General features: G+C 34.7%; 1 protein-coding gene across 2 annotated transcripts in view; it reads right to left on the reverse strand.

Moving 5' to 3' along the window:
- ADAMTS20 (ADAM metallopeptidase with thrombospondin type 1 motif 20) overlaps positions 1-19,847 on the reverse strand; it is a 163,781-nt gene that overhangs the window by 103,216 nt on the left and 40,718 nt on the right. For both annotated transcript variants that reach the window (XM_023643400.2, XM_001488308.6), the window contains exons 4-8: positions 19,455-19,714; positions 11,229-11,312; positions 10,360-10,484; positions 8,954-8,994; positions 561-666 (exon numbers count right to left, since the gene is read on the reverse strand). In XM_023643400.2, the coding sequence (XP_023499168.1) occupies positions 561-666; positions 8,954-8,994; positions 10,360-10,484; positions 11,229-11,312; positions 19,455-19,714 (616 nt within the window). The remainder of the gene's footprint in view (positions 1-560; positions 667-8,953; positions 8,995-10,359; positions 10,485-11,228; positions 11,313-19,454; positions 19,715-19,847) is intronic.

The raw sequence follows: 19,847 nt of genomic DNA on the forward strand, positions 1-19,847 counted from the left end.
CATAGAACCCCAGTAGAATATCTAATAATGCAGGAACAGATAGGAGAATCCCACATTTTTACAAAAAACTCTGGGGCTGGGGGGAAAACCTTTTAAAAAATCTTTCAGTGATTAAGAAATTCCTACAGGCCACATCCTCTGCTGGAGCTCTGAGCTATATATAAAAGCCAGAAATGAGTTGGTATTACAAATGTTTTGGGGAGTTCCCCAGAACCAAGAGCCCCTGCAGGCCCTCCCATCAGATGGTAGAGGACAGTACCTGGTCATGTTTAGGATAACAAGGGATAGAGGCCAGAAGTGCTTGTCATGTAATCCAAACAGTAAATGAAATAAAAGAATTCCCAAGTTCTAGTTCTTTGCTTAGTCTGTTGATCTGTGCAGCCTGTCTGACCTGACATAGATCACAAAAGAGCCAGAGTTAGCATTTCAGGGGTGAAAATTACACTAATAATATTTTATAAAGAAATAAAGGTGCTAATTACTCAACTGAAGGTGGAATTTTAGGCATCCTGTGCAATGATAAATGAAGGCACTTTACTGAGGTGACAGAAGGTACTTACACGTGCCCAAGCTCGTGGGCTATGGTAAAGGCAGCACTGAGCCCATTTTCTTCACTAATGGAGCAGCTCCGCAAAGGGTCACACAGGGTACCTAATTCTGCTAAACCTGAAAAATGTCATGTTCGTATTTCACCAAAGTGGTAAATAATACCAAGTCAGAAAGAACTAAATTGTAAAGCATTTACCATTGGCATTACAACTTAGAAATGAATGCAACATTGGCTGTTAATATTGCATAAATGTTCTATAAGGTGGGGAATAAAGAACAGAATGATTTGTCGGCAGTTAAAATCTTTTGGTAAATTCTTAGATTCTTTTACTAGAGAAAATAATCCAGATCTATGGAGTGAGCAAACAATTTTTAAAACATAGGAAAAGGAAAAGAATATTAGTTACTAGAAGGATGAAGTTTTGGGCCACATTAGTGTTGAATAGTAGGAAACCCAATGAAATTTTAAATTGGTAATAGAAAAACTAATAAATAGTACAGAACATTATAAGTCTGAATTTGCTTTTTTTTTTTAAAGTTTTGAGGTAGCATACAATTATTCAATTATATGATAATTAAATGAGTAAAAAGATGTTAAGTGCTTAGAATAGTCCTTGGCATTTAATATATGTTAAACAGAAAATGATTATGATAGAATTATTGCAAACACTTAATAATTTGATAAGTATTTCAGCAACAAAAAATGTATCGTACATTAAGATCTATTCATTCTTAAATAATGAATAACATGCCACTTGAACAGGCTGCTGGAAGATGAAGATAGCATGGACTGGCTGGACACCAAAGACAACAATAATTAGTTGATCGAGTCCTTTAAAAATAGAATAAGAAAGCGGCTGGCCCAGTGGTATAGTGATTAAGTTCACACACTCTGCTTCAGTGGCCCGGGGTTTGTGGGTTCAGATCCCAGGCACAGACCTACACACTCCTCATCAAGCCATGCTGTGGCAGTGTCCCGCATACAAAGTAGAGGAAGATTGGCACAGATGTTAGCTCAACAACAATCTTCCTCAAGCAAAAAGAGGAAGATTGGCAATAGATGTTAGCTCAAAAAAAAAAAGGAAAAAATTCAAAATAAATGTCCATTACAATCCATATTCAATCATCAACCAAGTTCACATTTCATTTATTTACTTTTTAATGTCACAAAATACCATGGTTTTTGCTTGCTTCAATATTTGCTTGTAAATTTATCTGTTTTCCTATCATGATTCCTTTCATAAAAGAATTTTCACATGCAAAATAACCAGTTTATTACTTTAAAGTTTCTACATTTAGAAAGAGATTAATATAAGCAAAGATATTAGCTACTGTGATTTAGCTCTCTCTGATTATTCTTTTATTCACAAGTTATAAAAAAGGACATTTTCCTAGTATTTAAGGTAGATTTCCTAATAAATAGAATGTTTTTGTTGTGCTTTAAAAAAAAATGAAGTTAAACTGAGGAATCTAAAAATGCTGGAAAAACTCAGACTAACAAGTTGATTTGCCAATTCTGTTTTTTTTTTTTTAACAAAAAGAAAAGATTTTGCTTCTTTCTGACACACTGCCAGAAGCCCTTCCTTGGGCAAAGTGCCCCCAAAAAGAACTTTTCCTTAGTTAAAATCAAGACCAAAGGCAAGAAAGAAAAAGAAATATATTCTTTATTTAAAAGTCCTCTGTTGAAAGTAGGAGAGAATTACTGTTTTCCTTAAGATTATAAAATTCATACTTGTATGTGCAATTTTTTTTAGTCAATTTTGCTTCTCCTCCTTTGTCAGAATAAGTTAAAACTGGACAGACTTTCTCACGAATATCCTGCTGTTCCCATGCCTTCATTAGTATTTTCAATTTGTCTAATGGCTCAATTCCAATACATTCATTCTCAGGGCTGTGTAGATATTTGGAGCACAATACTAACTCCATTACCACCCAAACTTTATATTTCATGCTTAAAGATGGATATATTCTTTTTTTGTTTTTAAAGATTGATACCTGAACTAACATCTTTTGCCTATTTTCCTTTTTCCCCTTCTTCTTCTTCTCCCCAAAGCCCCCCAGTACATAGTTGTATATTCTAGTTGTAGGTCCTTCTGGTTGTGCTAAAGGTGGATATATTCTAAACTGAACCTTTTAAGTCACATAAAAGATCTGTAAAAATACGCATTGCATACGGTTAGAGACCTAGCTGAAATATTCCCATAAATAGGCAAAACCAACCAAATTTGAAGTGAATGTATAGCATTATGGTACCAAGCAGCTAGTTGATGGCTTGTGCCTAGGTTCACTCAGGCTGATCCTGGGTTCTATAAAAGAGGACAGAAATGGAAGAAAGTAGCATGGGCCTAAATTTCATACCGATTCCTTGTATTTGGAAGTGCAAGAAGCTGCACCCAATCTAGCCATTTTGAAGAATGAAAACCATTCTCAACATACTTTGCAAAACATGCTCAGAGACTGAGACAACAATACTTGCAAAGGAGATATAGCAGGAAACCTAGTAATTATTACCAACATTTTGTGTTTGTCATTAATAACTATGCTAATTTCTTATTTTTCCACATATTTTAGATGAGGAAATAAAACACTAATACTTGTGTTAATATAAGGTATGTAGCCTTGGGCAAATTATCCTCATCTCTAAATTCATAGGTTCGTTGTGAAGATTAAATGAGTTAAATCACGTAAAACCTTAATAGAGCGTATGATACACAGTAAGCACTCATATCTCAACTATTGTGATCATTACCCTTGAATTAACAAAGGATAAAAAGAATGTTTTCATGTTAATAGTCTGTTTCTAAATGTCACTATGATTTACACAGGGACGCTATGCATAGGAATAGCTGAAAACTACAAAAAATGACTGGGTACTAGGAGACACCCACTTCTACGTGAATAGTGCAGAACACCTAGTAATGAATCATTAAAAAATTAGTAAGAAACGGCAGGTATATTCATACTTAACTTTTAGTATAAAGATGCGACAACAGGGCATCAATAATGTAAGAAAAAGTATATTCAATGGATTCTTTTTTCCCTAAAGATTGGCACCTGAGCTAACAACTGTTGCCAATCTTCTTTATTTTTTTTTCTGCTTTTTCTTCCCAAATTCCCCCAGTACGTAGTTGTATATTTTAGTTGTGGGTCCTTCTAGTTGTGGCATGTGGGACGCTGCCTCAACGTGGCCTCACAAGCGGTGCCATGTCCCCGCCCAGGATTGGAACCAGAGAAACCCTGGGCTGCCGAAACGGAGCGGGGGAACTCAACCACTCGGCCACAGGGCCGGCCCTTAATGGATTCTTGATGGATGATTTACTCATAAAATATACCTAACAAAGCCAGAGAATAGTTTTCAGGGAGAGGAGAACAGGTCTGTTGCAAAAATTAAAGGAGCAGCCATCTATTTCCACAAGTTTGCAAGATTAGAGTTTCTAAAGGGTCCTTCCAAAGCAAAGAAACTAGATCTTTAATAAATACTGCTTTTTAATAAATACTGAGCTCTCATGGTTTACAACAACTATCAAGTCCCCACCTTTAAAACCGAACACACATATTCTCTCCCCACCGTCTTCATATACATGCATGTACACATACATACACACACACACATATTTATACCCTGAGCTAAGTCCTAAGTGGTAATGAACAGTAATGAATAGCAAGCAATGAATAGTAAGGATGGAAGCTACTTTGAGGGCAAATACTGATATAAGCAATATGATTCAGAGACTAAGAGCTTGCTATGGGAAGCTTCGAAGTAGAGGATCTGATGCTGAGTTTTCCACGTTAAGTTAGGGACCGTGGTTAGTAACATTCTTAAGGTTACAGGAAAAACTGAAAATGCCTTCTGGAGGAAACACACACTTTTTAAGCAGCCCATTCTCCAATCTCATGGATTAGGATCAAGTAAATAGGAGTTCACAATGATCACCAAACACACAAACAAACAAGTCCGTGTGAAACCAGCAGAAACCGCATATTTGGCTATCAAGTATTTCAGATGCGAGAGTTGTCAGAGACACATATAAAATTACTCAATATAAAATGTTTAAGTAGACATGAAAGGCAATTACAAATATGAGCAAATATAAAAAGAATGTAAACAAAAGGAAGATTTTGAATAAGACCTAACTAGGACCTCTTAAACTGAAAAACATGTATTTAAATGGAAAATTCAGGGGGTAAGTGAAATATCAAATTAGAGCCAAGACAAAAACAGTAAAACTCATGTTAGACCTGCTTGAATGAGGCGTGAAGAGAAAAAGAAATGAAAGCATGGAGAACAGAATGAGAAGACCCAATACAAATATAATCAGGGTCCCACAGGAAAGAACAAATAGAATATCAGGGCAAATTTGGGGGTGAAAAAAAGAGGATGGGAATTTTAATCACAACGTATCCCAAGCAGGATAAATAAAAAGAAATCTATGTTCAGACACAATTTTAATGAAATAGCATTATATCAAAGACAAAGACAGGATCTTACAAGTAGCTAGAATAAAAGACAGATCACCAAAGAATCTACAAGTAAACAGACTACAGATTTCTCAATAGCAACTGCTGGAAGACAACACAATAATATATTCAAAATACTGCGAGAAAATAAATGTGAATCCAGAATTGCTACCCAGAAATATGGGTAAATTAAAGACATTTCCAGGAAAACTAAAATAGAAAATTTTTCATTAATACGTCTTCACTAAAAGAACTTCTAAAGGATATAATTCAGGGGGAAAAAAAGGAAAATAACCTCAAAAGGAAGGTGTGAGATGTAAGAAGCAGTTGGGAAAATTTATAAACATGGGCACAAAATTAAACAAATATTGAATACAAAGCATTATCCTCTAATATGCAAGGGTTTACAAAATAATAGAAATAAAATAGTGGACAACAATACCACGTAAGTTAGGAGGAAGTTGAACGAAGTTTAAGTAATCTAAGATACTGTTTGTTTAAGAGAGGGCTGTAGACAAAGTTAATTATGCTAGTAAAAAGCCAGAGTAACCTCAAAATACGAGTATATATAATTTTCAACCTGCAAAGGGAAAAGTGGAATAAGAAAACTAATTTAAAAACTTAACCCAGAGAAAGGCCAAGGAAAGGGGGAAAGGGAAGCACAGTATAAAATGAGATAAACAGAAAACAAAAGCAATATGGTATATATAAGTGAATATGTAACAGGAATCACAATAAATGTAATGGACTAATTTTGCCAACTAAACAGAGATTATTATAGTTATTTTAAAAATTCAATTTTATGCTGATTCCAAGAGAAACATCTGAAGTAAAAGGGCACTAGAAAACTGTAGGAAAAAATATATCCAGCAAATACTAAACAAGAGAAAGTTGGGGTAGCTATAGTATTATCAGACATAATATAGTTTAAATAAAACTACACTGACTTTTTTTCTTTAAAAAACATTACTAGAGACAAAGAGAGTCACCACACAATTGTAAAAGGTTCAATTCAAATTTTTATGTACCTAATAAGTTAGCCTTAAGATAAATGAAATGAAAAATTGCAATACTATATGGAGTAACAGATATATACTCATGTTTCAAATTAGTAACCTAACAGTAGATATAGTTAATTTGAGCACAATTAGCAAGTTTGATTTAACAGACATATATAGAGAATTCTCTGTACTACGTTAGAGAATATATATTCTTTTTAATCAACCACATAATAGACCATAAAGGTAATATCAAAAGATTTCAAAGAATGTTATCATATAGATCATGTTCGCCAACTGCAATGAAATTAAAATTCAATAAACAAAACAGTCTACACAGATTTAGAAATATTTAAAGGCATTTCTAAATAATTCATGTCAACAAAGAAAACACGAGGCAATTTACACATATTTAGAATTTTTTATAATTTTAAATGATGTAAAATACCCATAAAAACTTGTGGGACAACAAAAATGACACCTTGAAGTAAACTGATAGTCTTAAATACTAAAATTAGAAAAGAAGAAACCCTGGATGTTAATCAGCTAAGCAGTCAACTTATATTACAATTAGAACAGCAGGATTAATTGAAAAAAATCTAGAAGATCAGGTTAAGCAAAAATTAATGAAATAAAAACAAGAGACAAAAGTCAATCATTAATTCTTTGAAAAGACAAAATGCAATAGTCAATATTCCAGAGAAATTGATCTATTAAAAAAGAAGTGCAAATAAATATCAGAAGTAAAATGGGCATAACTATAGCTATAGACAGAAGAGTTTAAAAAAATGCCACGAAAATAACCTAAGCTAATAAATTTTACTACTAAAATAAATGGTAAAATAGCTAGATAAAAATAACTTTAAGTACATTCAAGAAGATAAAAACAATAGTCTGTTTACAGACTATTGGAGAAACTTTTTAAAACAGTTAAAAATCTTCCCACAAAGAAGTCATTTCCACAAATGAAACCCAGATGGTTCTCTAGGTGGAATCTCCCAGGCTTTCAAGATATAGATCATCCCAAATAGTATAAAATCTTCCAGAGAATGGGAAAAGATATAATATACTCCAACCCATGCCATAAGGTAAATAAAACCTTGGTATCAAAATTAGACAAATACGATAAGAGAAAGGTTATTTCACTCTGGCTGGATTTAAAAATCAATAAACCAAATAATCTATTGCATTTCTATTAACTAGCATCATATGCTATGTACACTAATAAAAAACAGAAGTCCAACAAAAGTTGTACATGACTGGCTTGAAAGAAAATATATATTATTGAAAGACATCTAAAAAGACCTACATAAATGAATAGATAATTGTTTTATAATAACTTGACATGCTGGTTCTAAAATTTTTATGGAAGAACAAAGGTCCAAAAATAGCCAAAATACTTTTGAAGGAAACAAAGTGGAGTTATATTATTATGATTTACTATAGGATTATAAAAATTAATAGTGTGGAATTGGCACACAGATTAAATAAAAAGTATTGACTAGTGGAATGAAGGGACGATTTTCAGACTCAAGTGCATGTTGTTTTACATATGACACTGCAGATTCTAAGGAAAGGGGGTGAACTATTCAATGCATGGTCTGAGGAAACTGGTTATCTGAATAGAAAAGGATCTAAAAAAACAGATCCCTATCTGACACCATATCAAAAAAATTATCCCAAATGGTTTAGAGATTTGAATATGAAATGACAAATTTTTAATACAAGAAAACAGGAAAATATGTTTAGCCTTTGAGCTACAGAAGGGTTTCTTAAACAAGATACAAAATTGCTGACACTAAAAGACGAGGTTTATAAATTCAGCTACATTTTCCTATGCATTTTCACATATATAAAAAATTAAAACTAAGCAACAAATTATTAGAAGATATTTGCAATACATATTAACCAAAAAGGGTTTGGTATCAAGGAGTTATAAAGAATACTTTAAAAGCAGTAAGAAAATGACAAATACCACAGCAGAAAAATAGGCAATGTTTTTCATTTCTCTCATTCCTCACAGAAAAGGAAATACAAATGGCCAGCAAATATATGAAAAGTTGTTCAAACTCATTAGTAATCAGGGAACAGAAAATTATTACTATAATGAAAATACTACATTTAGATGGGCAAAAATGAGAAACCTGAAGATACCTTGCACTGGTAAGGATATAATCAAAAGGAAGGCTTATATACTATTAATAAAGGTGTAAATTGGTACAACCACTTTAGAAAATAATTTGGTATATCTTTGAAGTTGAACATTGCCACATTCAAATGACAGCAATTCTAATCATAAGAATATACCCTAGCTCTTAGAGCAAAGTTCACAATAGAAAAATGCTGGAATCACCCCAAATATCCACTGAAAGGATAGAGATATGTAAACAGTGGATGAAATATTACACAGCAGTGAAAATGCATAAACTACAAAGCTCAAAAAGAAATAAAACCAACCATTTCTTGTTTAGGAACACACATATATGTAATAAAACTATTTTTCAAAAGGTGGAAGGAACTGACACACAAAATTCACAGTATCATCTCCCTCTTGGGAAAATACAAGGGGATGAAATAAGGACTTAACACAGGACCTGCAATAGTACCAACAAAGTTCTAGCTCTTAAATCACAGTTATTCACTTTATTATTTTGCTTTAAATTTACATATAGCTTATTACATATTATTTTGTATGGATCAAATATTACATAAAACATTAAATTAAATATGTCAAGTTTTGCACAGTGCTTGATATTTAGTAATCAGAACATAAATATCAGCTATTATTCTTTAAAATTTATAGAAGCAGAATCAAATGATAGTAACAACTGTAATCATTAATCAAGACAATTAAAATTATTAAAATGTAAAACAAAAATGACAAACATTATTTTAAATAATTCAGTAAACAATTATATAAGCTATATTTAATTTACAAAATAACTTACCTAATGTGTCACATTTCTCTCTAGCTCCACAAATGTCTTCCCTTAAAACAAAAGATTTTGAAGCCTTTTCAGAAAATAATTTTGCGACAAGCCCAAACAAAGATACATAAGCTTTAACTATGACGTGACCATTACCACAAGCTGACTTCCAAAATCCAGTTATTAAGCTCTCAGTAAGTTTAAACCTAGAGTAATGCACCATTTGTGCAGGTCAATAAACAACAGGTGCTATATAAAAGCAATTGTGCATAGTTGAAGTTTTGACCAAGTTCAATGCCTTTACCTATACAGTGTATGTAAAATAATTTACTCCTGATGTTTCTATGTCATTATGAGCTTCAGCTATTATTCTCTGCTGCAAAACAATGATGTTCTCAGATGTCATCAAGCTGCTTAACTTTTTTTGCCTTTGCATTACTGAGTCCCTAACCACTCAGTTTGACAGTTCTCTTGTCTCTTTCCTCATGGTCTCTTCTTATAGCTCTTTTCTCCCTCCCATCTGTTATTTCCAATCTTTACTGCTTGGCCTCTACAACCCAGGACAAAACCATGGACTGGTGATAGAACACTGTGTACAAAACTAAGTCAATTCTCTTTAGTTTTGAAAAGAGACAAATTACATGGACTACATGTCAGCTATTCCACATGGACTTAAAGGTTTTCATTTCAGGGTTCTACAAAGCTGAGGTTTCTCTGAGTCTGACTCCCAAGTGAGAGATTTATTTCCTTTGGTCAACCAACCAACCAACCAAACAAACAACAAACCCAAGATCTAAATATGCCAGTAGTGTCAGCGTTGCTGAAACAAAGGTACAAATTAACAATGTATAGTGGTGCTTGTAAAATGGACAATCATTTTGTAATAGCAGAGGCTGTTTTCCACATAAATAAATAGGTTTGAGGAAAACCCAAGCAAAAGTAGTCTAGTGATTACGACATGCATTGAGCATCACAACAAGAAATAGATTTAAAAAAAAAAGAGTCCAAAAATTGGACAACCAAATAAATCCAAAAGCTCTCTCCAAATAACTGAACAAATCCTGCTCTCAGTCCCATAACTATGTTAGTTTCCCAATATTTTTCCTAATTCTCTCATTTTGAGATTAACAAAATAAGGAAATTATTTTATGAAACATTTATGTAAATGTTTAAATAAGGAAATTATTTTGTTTACGTCAAACCATCACTTAGCAATCTAACATTGCTAATTTCCTAAGGAATCAACTATTATTCTGGTCTGAAAGAATGGAAGAATGCTTTCTTTCAATAGTATCTTTTGTAATACAAGCTCTCATTGAACACTTCTGGGTATTGATAAAGAAATCAGGTAACAAGAAGTAGCAGTGGTCATGCAGGAGAGAAAGGGTAAAGAATTGTAGTTAGAAGGGTTATTTCTGAAGCTGTACCTTGTGATAAGGACGGCAGTATCATGGTGGGCAGGGTGAGCATCATCAAGAACATTCTGAGTTTGTTGCCATAAACAAAAGTTACGCAACGTGGTAGCTGCATTAAAACTGATGACTGGTCCTTCCTACACAAAAAATAAGCAATTCAATACTACGTCAAAACGTTCATGACCTCTTTTCCTTCCAAGCTTGTCAGCATTCATGCAATTTATCAAATAGCATTTTCACAGGCAAATGAAGAAGTGGCATCATTTCTCCAACATATTTTAGCAATACTTAAACATTGTGATCAAAACTGAATCTAATTAGGGGGCCGGCACAGGGCCCGATTGGTTAAGTTTGCTTGCTCTGCCTCAGCAGCCCAGGGTTTCGCCAGTTCAGATCCTGGGCGCGGACATGGCCATGGGTTCATCAGGCCATGTTGAGGCAGCATGCCATATAGCACAACCAGAGGACCTACAACTAGAATATACAACTATGTACTGGGGAGCTATGGGGAGAAGAAGAAGGGGGAAGAAAAGAAGACTGGCAATAACAGATATTAGCTCAGGTGCCAATCTTTAAAAAAAAAAACAAATCACTAAATCTAATTAGACCTTCTCAATGTAACCAAAAACTTAACTTCCAAAAATTACCATATTTTAAATCCTTCAACAATAGGATTATAAATTATAATAATTATATATTTACTCTGTTGTTATTCCAATTTCCATCACAAAAGAAAAAGGTAATCTCACTCCTTTTCAAATCGAGTTTTTTAATGTAAATGTTTAAAATATCTCATATCTAATAAAAGTTTTATGATCTATATATACCCCTACTAGGAACCTTCTACAACTAAGATTACTAATTTTAGACCTGTTTCTTACCTGTTCATTGTGAATTACAACTAATTTTACGATTACTATGTTTATAAGATTTCCAATACTTGAGTCCTTGTAGATTGCTGCAACCTGCAAGGGAAAGATGTAGGATTAGATACCTAAAATTAATATTTCTTCTCCAAAGTAAATTGAAACCAGTCCTAGAGCATTATTTCTCTAACTTGGCTGCACATTGGAATCTCCTAGGGAACTTTCACGAACCCCGATGCTCAGGCCACATTCCTTACCAATTAAATCAGATCTCTAGGGTTGAGACCTTGGCATCAGCATCTTTTAAAATTCCCTAGTATTTAATAATTCCAATGTGAAGCCAAGTTAGAGAACCAGTATCCTAACCCTGGCTACTGAGATTCATCCACGGATCAGGAGCATCCATATCACCTAGAGCTGATCAGAAATGCAGACTCTCAGGCCTCACTCTGGACTAGCGAGTTAGAATCTGCATTTTAACAAGATGCTCAAGTGATCCGAATGTCTATTAGAGCTTGGAAACTGTTCTAGATGAGTCAGCAAGCAATTCACTATATTCTGTGCCATGATCCACAATTTACATGACCACAATGTTCCATAAAAATATGTAAGTTTTACCTATTCCTTTCTGGGAATTTTACCTAATCTTTTCTGCCATGGTTGCACATTTCCAATTCTGAGTATGCTTATGATGTTTAATACTTAGCACTGCTGGGATCCATGGAAACAGACTTATCTAGAATCATATAAAGAGCCATAGAAGAGGTCACAAGTCACAACCTGGTTCATAATTCTCCGAAACTGGAGAACACAAGTCTACGAGGCACTCTGGATGGGCTCCATTTGTGATTCACGGTTAAGGTGTTATCCAGGTCAGTAATTCACCTCCTCTTCTTATAGCCATCATAGAGGTTACCACTGCAGTGGGAGTGTCTTTCATGGCCAATGCCCCTGGCTTGCACTCCCTTAGAGACATAATCCCTCTGGAGCTGAGCCACCTGTACAGTGACAATGGCTTCTGAAACCTGAATCACCATCTTCTGGACCATTGCCCAAACCAAGACAGCAATTGATTCAGGAGGTGATACTTTTCTCATTTAGTTAATAAATAAATGTTCAACATCTACTCCTTGCTTTGTTGGCTAGAGACCCAGAGAAAGGGAAGAGGACATGGTCCCTAACCTTGTGGAGCTTAGCAGTTTGCTAGAAGTACCAGTAGAGGAGCCCTCACTCCATCAGCCAAAGCTGCTTCAACACAATGAATAACATGGCTGCTGCTGCTGCTTCGAGGGCCAACACAGAGAGTATTACCAGAACCAGAGCCAAAAGCATCTCCGGAAATGCTGACACTGCAGGTCAGCATGGATTCAAACACACACTCCAGCACCTTTCCTCTTGTTTTAGCTGTCCTCTCTACCTGCAGGGATGCCTTGGGCTCTAGGGGTAGCATTTTTTGGCAAGGGGGGTGGTGGCCCCAATGGGGTTGACAATGAGTTAAGACTGGGACTGTCAGGTGATTAGAGATTTCAAGCATGTCTGTTAGCACAGCAGTACTGCTCAATTTCAAATGGGAGCTGTGGAAATTTACCGCTGAATTGATATATTTTTAAAAGTTGCATGGAAAATATTTCTCTACTATAGAAAACAAAGCATATCCATATTTGTGACTTGAGAGTTATCCTCTGATCCTGTGAACTTAAAAGCAGACAGATGCTTTTCTAAGTCAAATTACAAGGTAGAGTAAACAATGTACCTCAAAGTTATGCACAAAGGCTCTTTTTCTCCTAAAAGTGAAAAACGTGTTGTGACGACTACGAGGTCACAGGAGACCATGCATTCTCAGTACTCTACAGAGAAAGGAGCTTAAGCACTATGAGGTATCTCTATGGCTAATTTCTCTACTCATTGCCCCAAATATGTTGACTACAAATGACAATGGATGTTATAATATTAGCTATAAAATATATAACCACAAAAATATTTTCTATTTCAGAAAGGAACAGATGTTGTATACCCTTTACTGAAAAGTGACCAATCTACCAGCTGAAATTTGGAAACATATTCCCAGTGTCCTGACGGTACAGTTTTAAATATATTACCACAGAAAAACTTCCTTCAATTGTAATGTTAGGGAAAAGATCATTTAAACTATTACACAAGATGGGTAATTTCACAAAGTATAGTCCTTTAAGTTAAACAGACCCAGGTTCAAATTCTAACTGCCATTTATTGATAAAACCTACTTTTCAGGATTAAAAGATGGTGTACAAAAGTATTTAGATCAGGGCCTGGGTCATAGGAATCAATGGTAGCCATTATTGTCATTACTACTTATGAAACTTTTTCAGAAGAGGAGGCATATGTTATATATAATGCTAGTTCTGGTACATGTGTTTCAAATTAGTTATCACAGTATGCCCAAATTGAAAGCAAATTTGCATTATTTCTTTCAATATTTATGGAATATCCACTGCCTATCAAACACTGTGTTACTTACTAGATGCAGAGATCAATAAGGCATGATCTCTGCCCTTAAAAAACTCATTCTTCCAGGGGTAAAAGATACAAAAACAGAGACCAATTTAAATAATTCTTCACACACACTTCTCCCAGAAAACCTCTCTGATCGATATTTTGCTTTTATAGAAAAATGGTATGATTAAGTCATCAAGAAATTCATCCTGCCCATTTAATGGCATGTACCTCCTACTGTTTCATGTACTGACCTTTACAATCTATGTGCTTATACTCAATATATATATACCTGTTACTCTATTTGGATGTTTAAATGTGCTATTGTTGAATAACTCTATTCAATCGAGCTGAATGGTGAAGCAGGCAGATGAATGACCACAAGGCCCATCTGTCACTCGGAGACTTTCCTAATTGCCACGTACAACACGCTTCTCTCATGCCCAAACTACCAGCCCACATTAGGTTGCCATGATGGGAGCTTACCATCTTTGCTACTTCTTCATAAATCATACATAAATGTATTGAATGTTTGTGTGCCAGATGCGTTCTAAGATTAAACTAATTCATTTAATTCCAGCAAATCCTAGGAGGTAGGAACTACCATTGTGGCCATTTTTCAGATAAGAAAACTATGAAGTTAAGTAACACGCTGAATGTTAGGTGACGGGTAAGCTTCAGAACACAATTTCCATGCCAGGCAGGCTGGCCTTAGCTCTGACTACTTCATCTGAGCTTAGGGAGCTTCAGCATTCTAACCCAAGTCCTTCCTAATTAGCTCTGCGTACAAAGTTTTTTTCAGAACCCTGATGTGGCTCGTGTCCTAGCCCCTGACACGGTCCTGCTGTGGCCACTTGACCATGGCCTCAGAGAATCTTAGGCAGTCAGGAGACCTGGGTTTTAGTTCTAGCTCTACTGCTAGTCTCAAGAAAGCCGCTCAGCTCTGGAAATGGATTTATCTACTTTTTATCTCCACACCTGCAATCACGTTGAACCACTGAGCACCCTTGGTCACAATGCCCTAGAGTATTTGATTAGAATTTACCAGATGCTCTTGGGGAGGGGTGTGGAGAACATTTGTTTTAAAGAAACACAGTTTGAGAAATGTTGAGGCCAAAAGAATTAAATACGTTATCTTCATAGAGTCTTGAACAGGCTAACATATACACACACACGTATATATATACATTCTATGAAAGAGGTATTATATGCAACACTGCATGCAACTACTTGGCCACAGCCCTCTTTGTCCTTCCCATGGAGGGTTAGGACCCTATTCCATAGACTAGGAAATGCTAGACCAGATTTCTATAGTGTCTTCCTGTTCCATAAAGCCATGTAATATTGGTATCTATTACTGTAATCACTAGATTTTAGAGGCTATTAGCATTTTTACTGATTTAATTAAAACGTATTTAATCTTTTATTCTTTAAGTGTTTGTTTCCCTGGCATATAGAGTTCATATTTCTTTACAGGTCTCATAAAATAGTAAAGATTACTTCGTGGGTATTTAGCAAAAAGTAAAAAAATGATATGAATTATATTGTTTAAATATTTTAAGAAAATTCCAGGCAACATACTTCCCGCAAAGCATGAAACAAATTATCACTATTATCTGAACAACCATTTTGAAATTATTTCTACATAGAGCTTCAGAAAATGTTCATATAGGTCATGTGTAGAGGTGGCCTTCATTTTGTTTATTATAGTCACTTTTTACTTGGGATAACTGACATATAACATTGTATTAGTTTTAGGTGTACAACATAATGATTTGATATATGTATATATTGTGAAATGATTACCCCAGTATGTTTAGTTAACATCCATCATCATACATAGTTATGAATTTTTTTGTGAGGAGAACTTTTCAGATCTATTCTTAAGCAACTTTTAAATGTACCATACAGTACTGTTAACTAGAATCGCCACGCTATACATTATGTCCTCAGGACCTATGAGTGGACGTTCATACTTTCTGACCACCTTCATCTTCAAAGTCATCTATATAAAACTGATTTTAAGAAAGTGAAGAGATTTTGTTTATGAAGATCACTGCTCTTGTCAAAAAGATATTTTTAAGTTAGAAAATGACATTCCACTTATGTACAAAGTAGAAAAAATTAAGAATAAGTGAACACTGAGTTTAAGAAAGGAAAACGTAACACAAATGGTTATACCTAAAGTATGAAAGTATATCATTAGTTTTTATTTTAATATGGATGAAAATTTTCCCTACCCTGAATAACGTCAGTAAAAGCAATAATATTAAGTCAATGTAATGCATGTAAGGGTTTTTAGTTGATAAAAACCTCTAATAAAAGGAACAATGTTTTAATAAATAGAGCTAATTCCTGATGATCACATGGTGCTCCTTAAACTTACATTATTAAATCTGTAACAAGGTGGGGATGATGAAGTCAAACCTTCACAAACACATGGAGTAAGGAGGTCTCTGACATATGGTAAATATTTCCAAGGTTTATTAAACAATAAGTCATTGAATACCAAAATAAACCTGTCAAAGAAAGTAATTGCTCTAGTTTACACATACTTTAGTAGTTTAACAATGCATATGTAAATGCCATTTTAGCCTGACACTACTACCACCCAAATTCTGCAAGGATAAAAGCTTTGGGATAGCAAATACCGGAACATCTCAGATCATTTAACACACTTATTTCATTAGACATACTATACACAATTGTGTTCTTCCCAACTAATTTTAATTCCAGAAACCCTTTGAATGAGAGATGACTAAGCCATTTTTACAGCATGATACAGTACTCTAGAAAGTGAATTAAATCACACACATTATTTCTATAGTATTGCACTCAGATGTTTTGTTAAATTGTTGAAAGCAAAGAAAAAGTTTGAGAAGACAGTACAATTGTTTACTTTGTGCAGGATGGGTAATCCTCTCTGAATTACGTATATAATCCATTTGCTCAATGTTGACAACATTCAGCTATTTCTCCCATTATATCTGGGGCTAATATACAAAACCTTTTTTCTTCACTGTGAACTTGTCTTTAAATGGCTCACAATCACATTCCAAGTCTAAATCACATTTTGTATTTTCCTAATTACTGTGACCAAGAACATTACCAATATCTTAAGTGTGTGTTTGAATAAATGCAGTTAATGCCTTCTTAAAAATTAGGACAAAATATGCAAAACCTGAATGGCTCCTTCCTCAACCGGAAACATGTGGGACACTTATGTGGCGACAGCATTCCTCTTACCTCTTTAGAGCAATTTTAGAAATGGACTTCGCAAGTGGAGATAAAACATGTTGGACTAGATTTGACAATCTCTACGTAGTGTGACTAACTGTGCCAGTTTGCCCAGGGTTAAGGGGTTTCCAGGGACATGAGCCTTTCAATATTAAAATTAGGAAGGTCCCAGGCAGAAAAAGGAGAGTCTGTTACTCTTTCTTCGAGTTTCCTTTCACATTGTTTATATCCACAAATACAGCCGTGATCGCTGTTTTTCACTCTGAAAACTATATACAGAACCATAAAGTCTGACTTTCCTGTATCTGTATCTGAACATTCTTTCAATGACAGAGAGAAGAATGAAGAAAGCACCAAGCCCAGGTCATTTAGACGTCATCTAAAATTTGACCTCTGCAGAGGAAAGAAAGCATATACAAAACCCAAACTACCTCAAAAGAGAGACCTGCCCTCCTAAATTTTCCCTCCTATCCCCATCCATATTTGGAACGCTCCCCTCTTCCTCAGCTGTGCTGCAGTCTATCTCCCTGTGAAAGAAAGCTGAACACAAACCTGCTGACTGTATCTATAGACTTCTCATCTTCCAGTGAAACTGGCTCTCCTTCTAGTGAGACTAAAAATCTGGGACATGACATGTGCATGCAATGGTCTGTTGCTTCAAGCAATCTCAGAAGCAGACTTATTTTCCATGAAGAGAAAATGTTTGCTTTGCCCTTGACGAACGATGGCTTTAAAACTCCCATGGGCAACTTCAGTTACTTCAAGGGATGTCATGATATCTTCCAAATAGTGATTATATTAATTGATTTTTATGTAAAATACAGAGAACAAACCTTTTCTGAAGATGGCATTATCACTAAAACTGCGTGTAGCTATTCCAAAATTACTCTTGAACAATGAACTCTTCTGTTCCTTTACTCTTAGGCAGTATTTCCAAAGCACTGATATCAGAGTTACCTGTCATTTAACATGCTTCAAAATCTGTCACATTTCTCATATTTTCCTTCAGTATCTCTACTGCCACAGACACAATTTAACTTTCTTTTAACCATTTAAATTGCAAAGTTTACCCCACAGTGTTCCACATAATTGACACAATTTCCTAGATTATCAACCAACATCCTCGGTGTCAATGTTCTCATTAGAATCCCTTCATAATGAGCCTGCCACACCCACATCTAGCTAATTATATGCCTAGATAATTATACATCTAGATAATTACTCCAGATTCAGAAGTAAAAAGATGTTATCAAATTTCTATATATAGGTCTGTTGTCATTTTAAAAATTCAAGTAAACAAGTGTCTAGATTATACAAATTTCAGAAAATCATTTTGGATCATCCGGTCTTTGTCTACTATAATGTCATGCATTCTGAAAAAAGTATTAATCACCTATTCATTCATTCTTTCTTTCATTAACTATTGAGTGTCCACTTTGTACCAAATACTGTGTTTAGGCAACAAAGACTATGTATTCTTAGCATTTATGATCACAAGAATTTAAGATGAAATGTTACATGTAAGGAAAATAACAGGATCTTAAGATCTTCAAATCACAATAAACTTGGGATTTCCAGCTCAGGGAAATTTACAATGGCCTATAGCTGTGTCCTAGCCAAGTCTCTTCAATCAAGTGGGCCTGAATTCCCTGTAAGTGAATAGAGGAACTTCCAGCCATGAGATTCGTTCTGATACCGTGAATTTGAATAAATATGGGACCATGTAATTCATCAACTAAACTAGGACACTACAGAGCATGAAAGAGGGTGCTTTTAGTAATTACTCTGAAACTAGCAGCCTTAAATCTAGGACTGTCCCAAACAGCAGATATAGGTATGTGTATATGTATGTGTACATATGTGTATGTATACATGTGTGTATATATAGGATATAGAGTGCTACCACTAACTAGGACCTGGTGCTCTTTATTAGCACTAGAATTCTGCTCTTTGGATACTGGCACCACTACAGCTCAACAGAGATATTAATACCAGATCAAGGACTCTTATAGCTACTACAATCTTACATCCCAAATTTGCTAAAGCAGCTCTATCAGTAATAGCCTATCCTTTTATCCCGATAAATATATTTATAACTTAAAATATCATTTTCCCAATTTCTGATTTGGCAAATATAGCAGTAGAAAAAATAGCACCCCCTCCCCTCTGTGCAGAAATAAGGCGAGGTTTTAAAATTCAGATTCAAAGGGCAAAAGATCAATGCTACTAGGATCTTCCCTGTCACTAGGGGGCAGAAGCCATTCATGTGATGAAGGAAAGAATAACTCAAGTATTTTCTAGAAGTAGTTTCAGAGATTTTAAAATGTCTTAGAAAGTTGTCCAAGTAACAGAATGGGATACTTGCTATATGTCCATATAAGCTAAATTTCAATGAAATATTATTTTGGGCTTAAACACAGATACAAGTCCCTTTCATATAGAATTTGGGAAAACATTTTTTAAAATTAAATATGAAAAAAGTATTATGTTAAACATTTTAGGAAATTTAAAGGACACGTTAAGTTTACTTACAATTGACATTAGAGTTAGTACGTAGTGCTGTAAATTCTGTCCGTGATGATGAACCATTTTAGCGTCAGCTGTGACCATAACTTCCACGTATCTTGGATATGATAAAAAACGTTTTCTCCTGGAATGTAATTGACTTCTTTCATCTTCCAATGATACATTTTTTGAAGGGTATCCTAAAACTATTTCCTTCTTTATATTGAGATCTTCATTCATGTTGCTGTAGTTGTGAAAGGGTACACTGGTTTTCTTTATCTGACTTTCTGGGGGGAAAAAAAGAACATAATGTGGAGCCATTATATTAAATGTGACTAAAAACATTGTACAAAATAGAATAGCCAAAAATATGTAATACTCACACATCTGCTTCCAATGTGAAACAATGAAAGGACAAAA

Source organism: Equus caballus, chromosome 6 (genome assembly GCF_041296265.1).
Source record: "Equus caballus isolate H_3958 breed thoroughbred chromosome 6, TB-T2T, whole genome shotgun sequence".
NCBI lineage: Eukaryota > Metazoa > Chordata > Mammalia > Perissodactyla > Equidae > Equus > Equus caballus.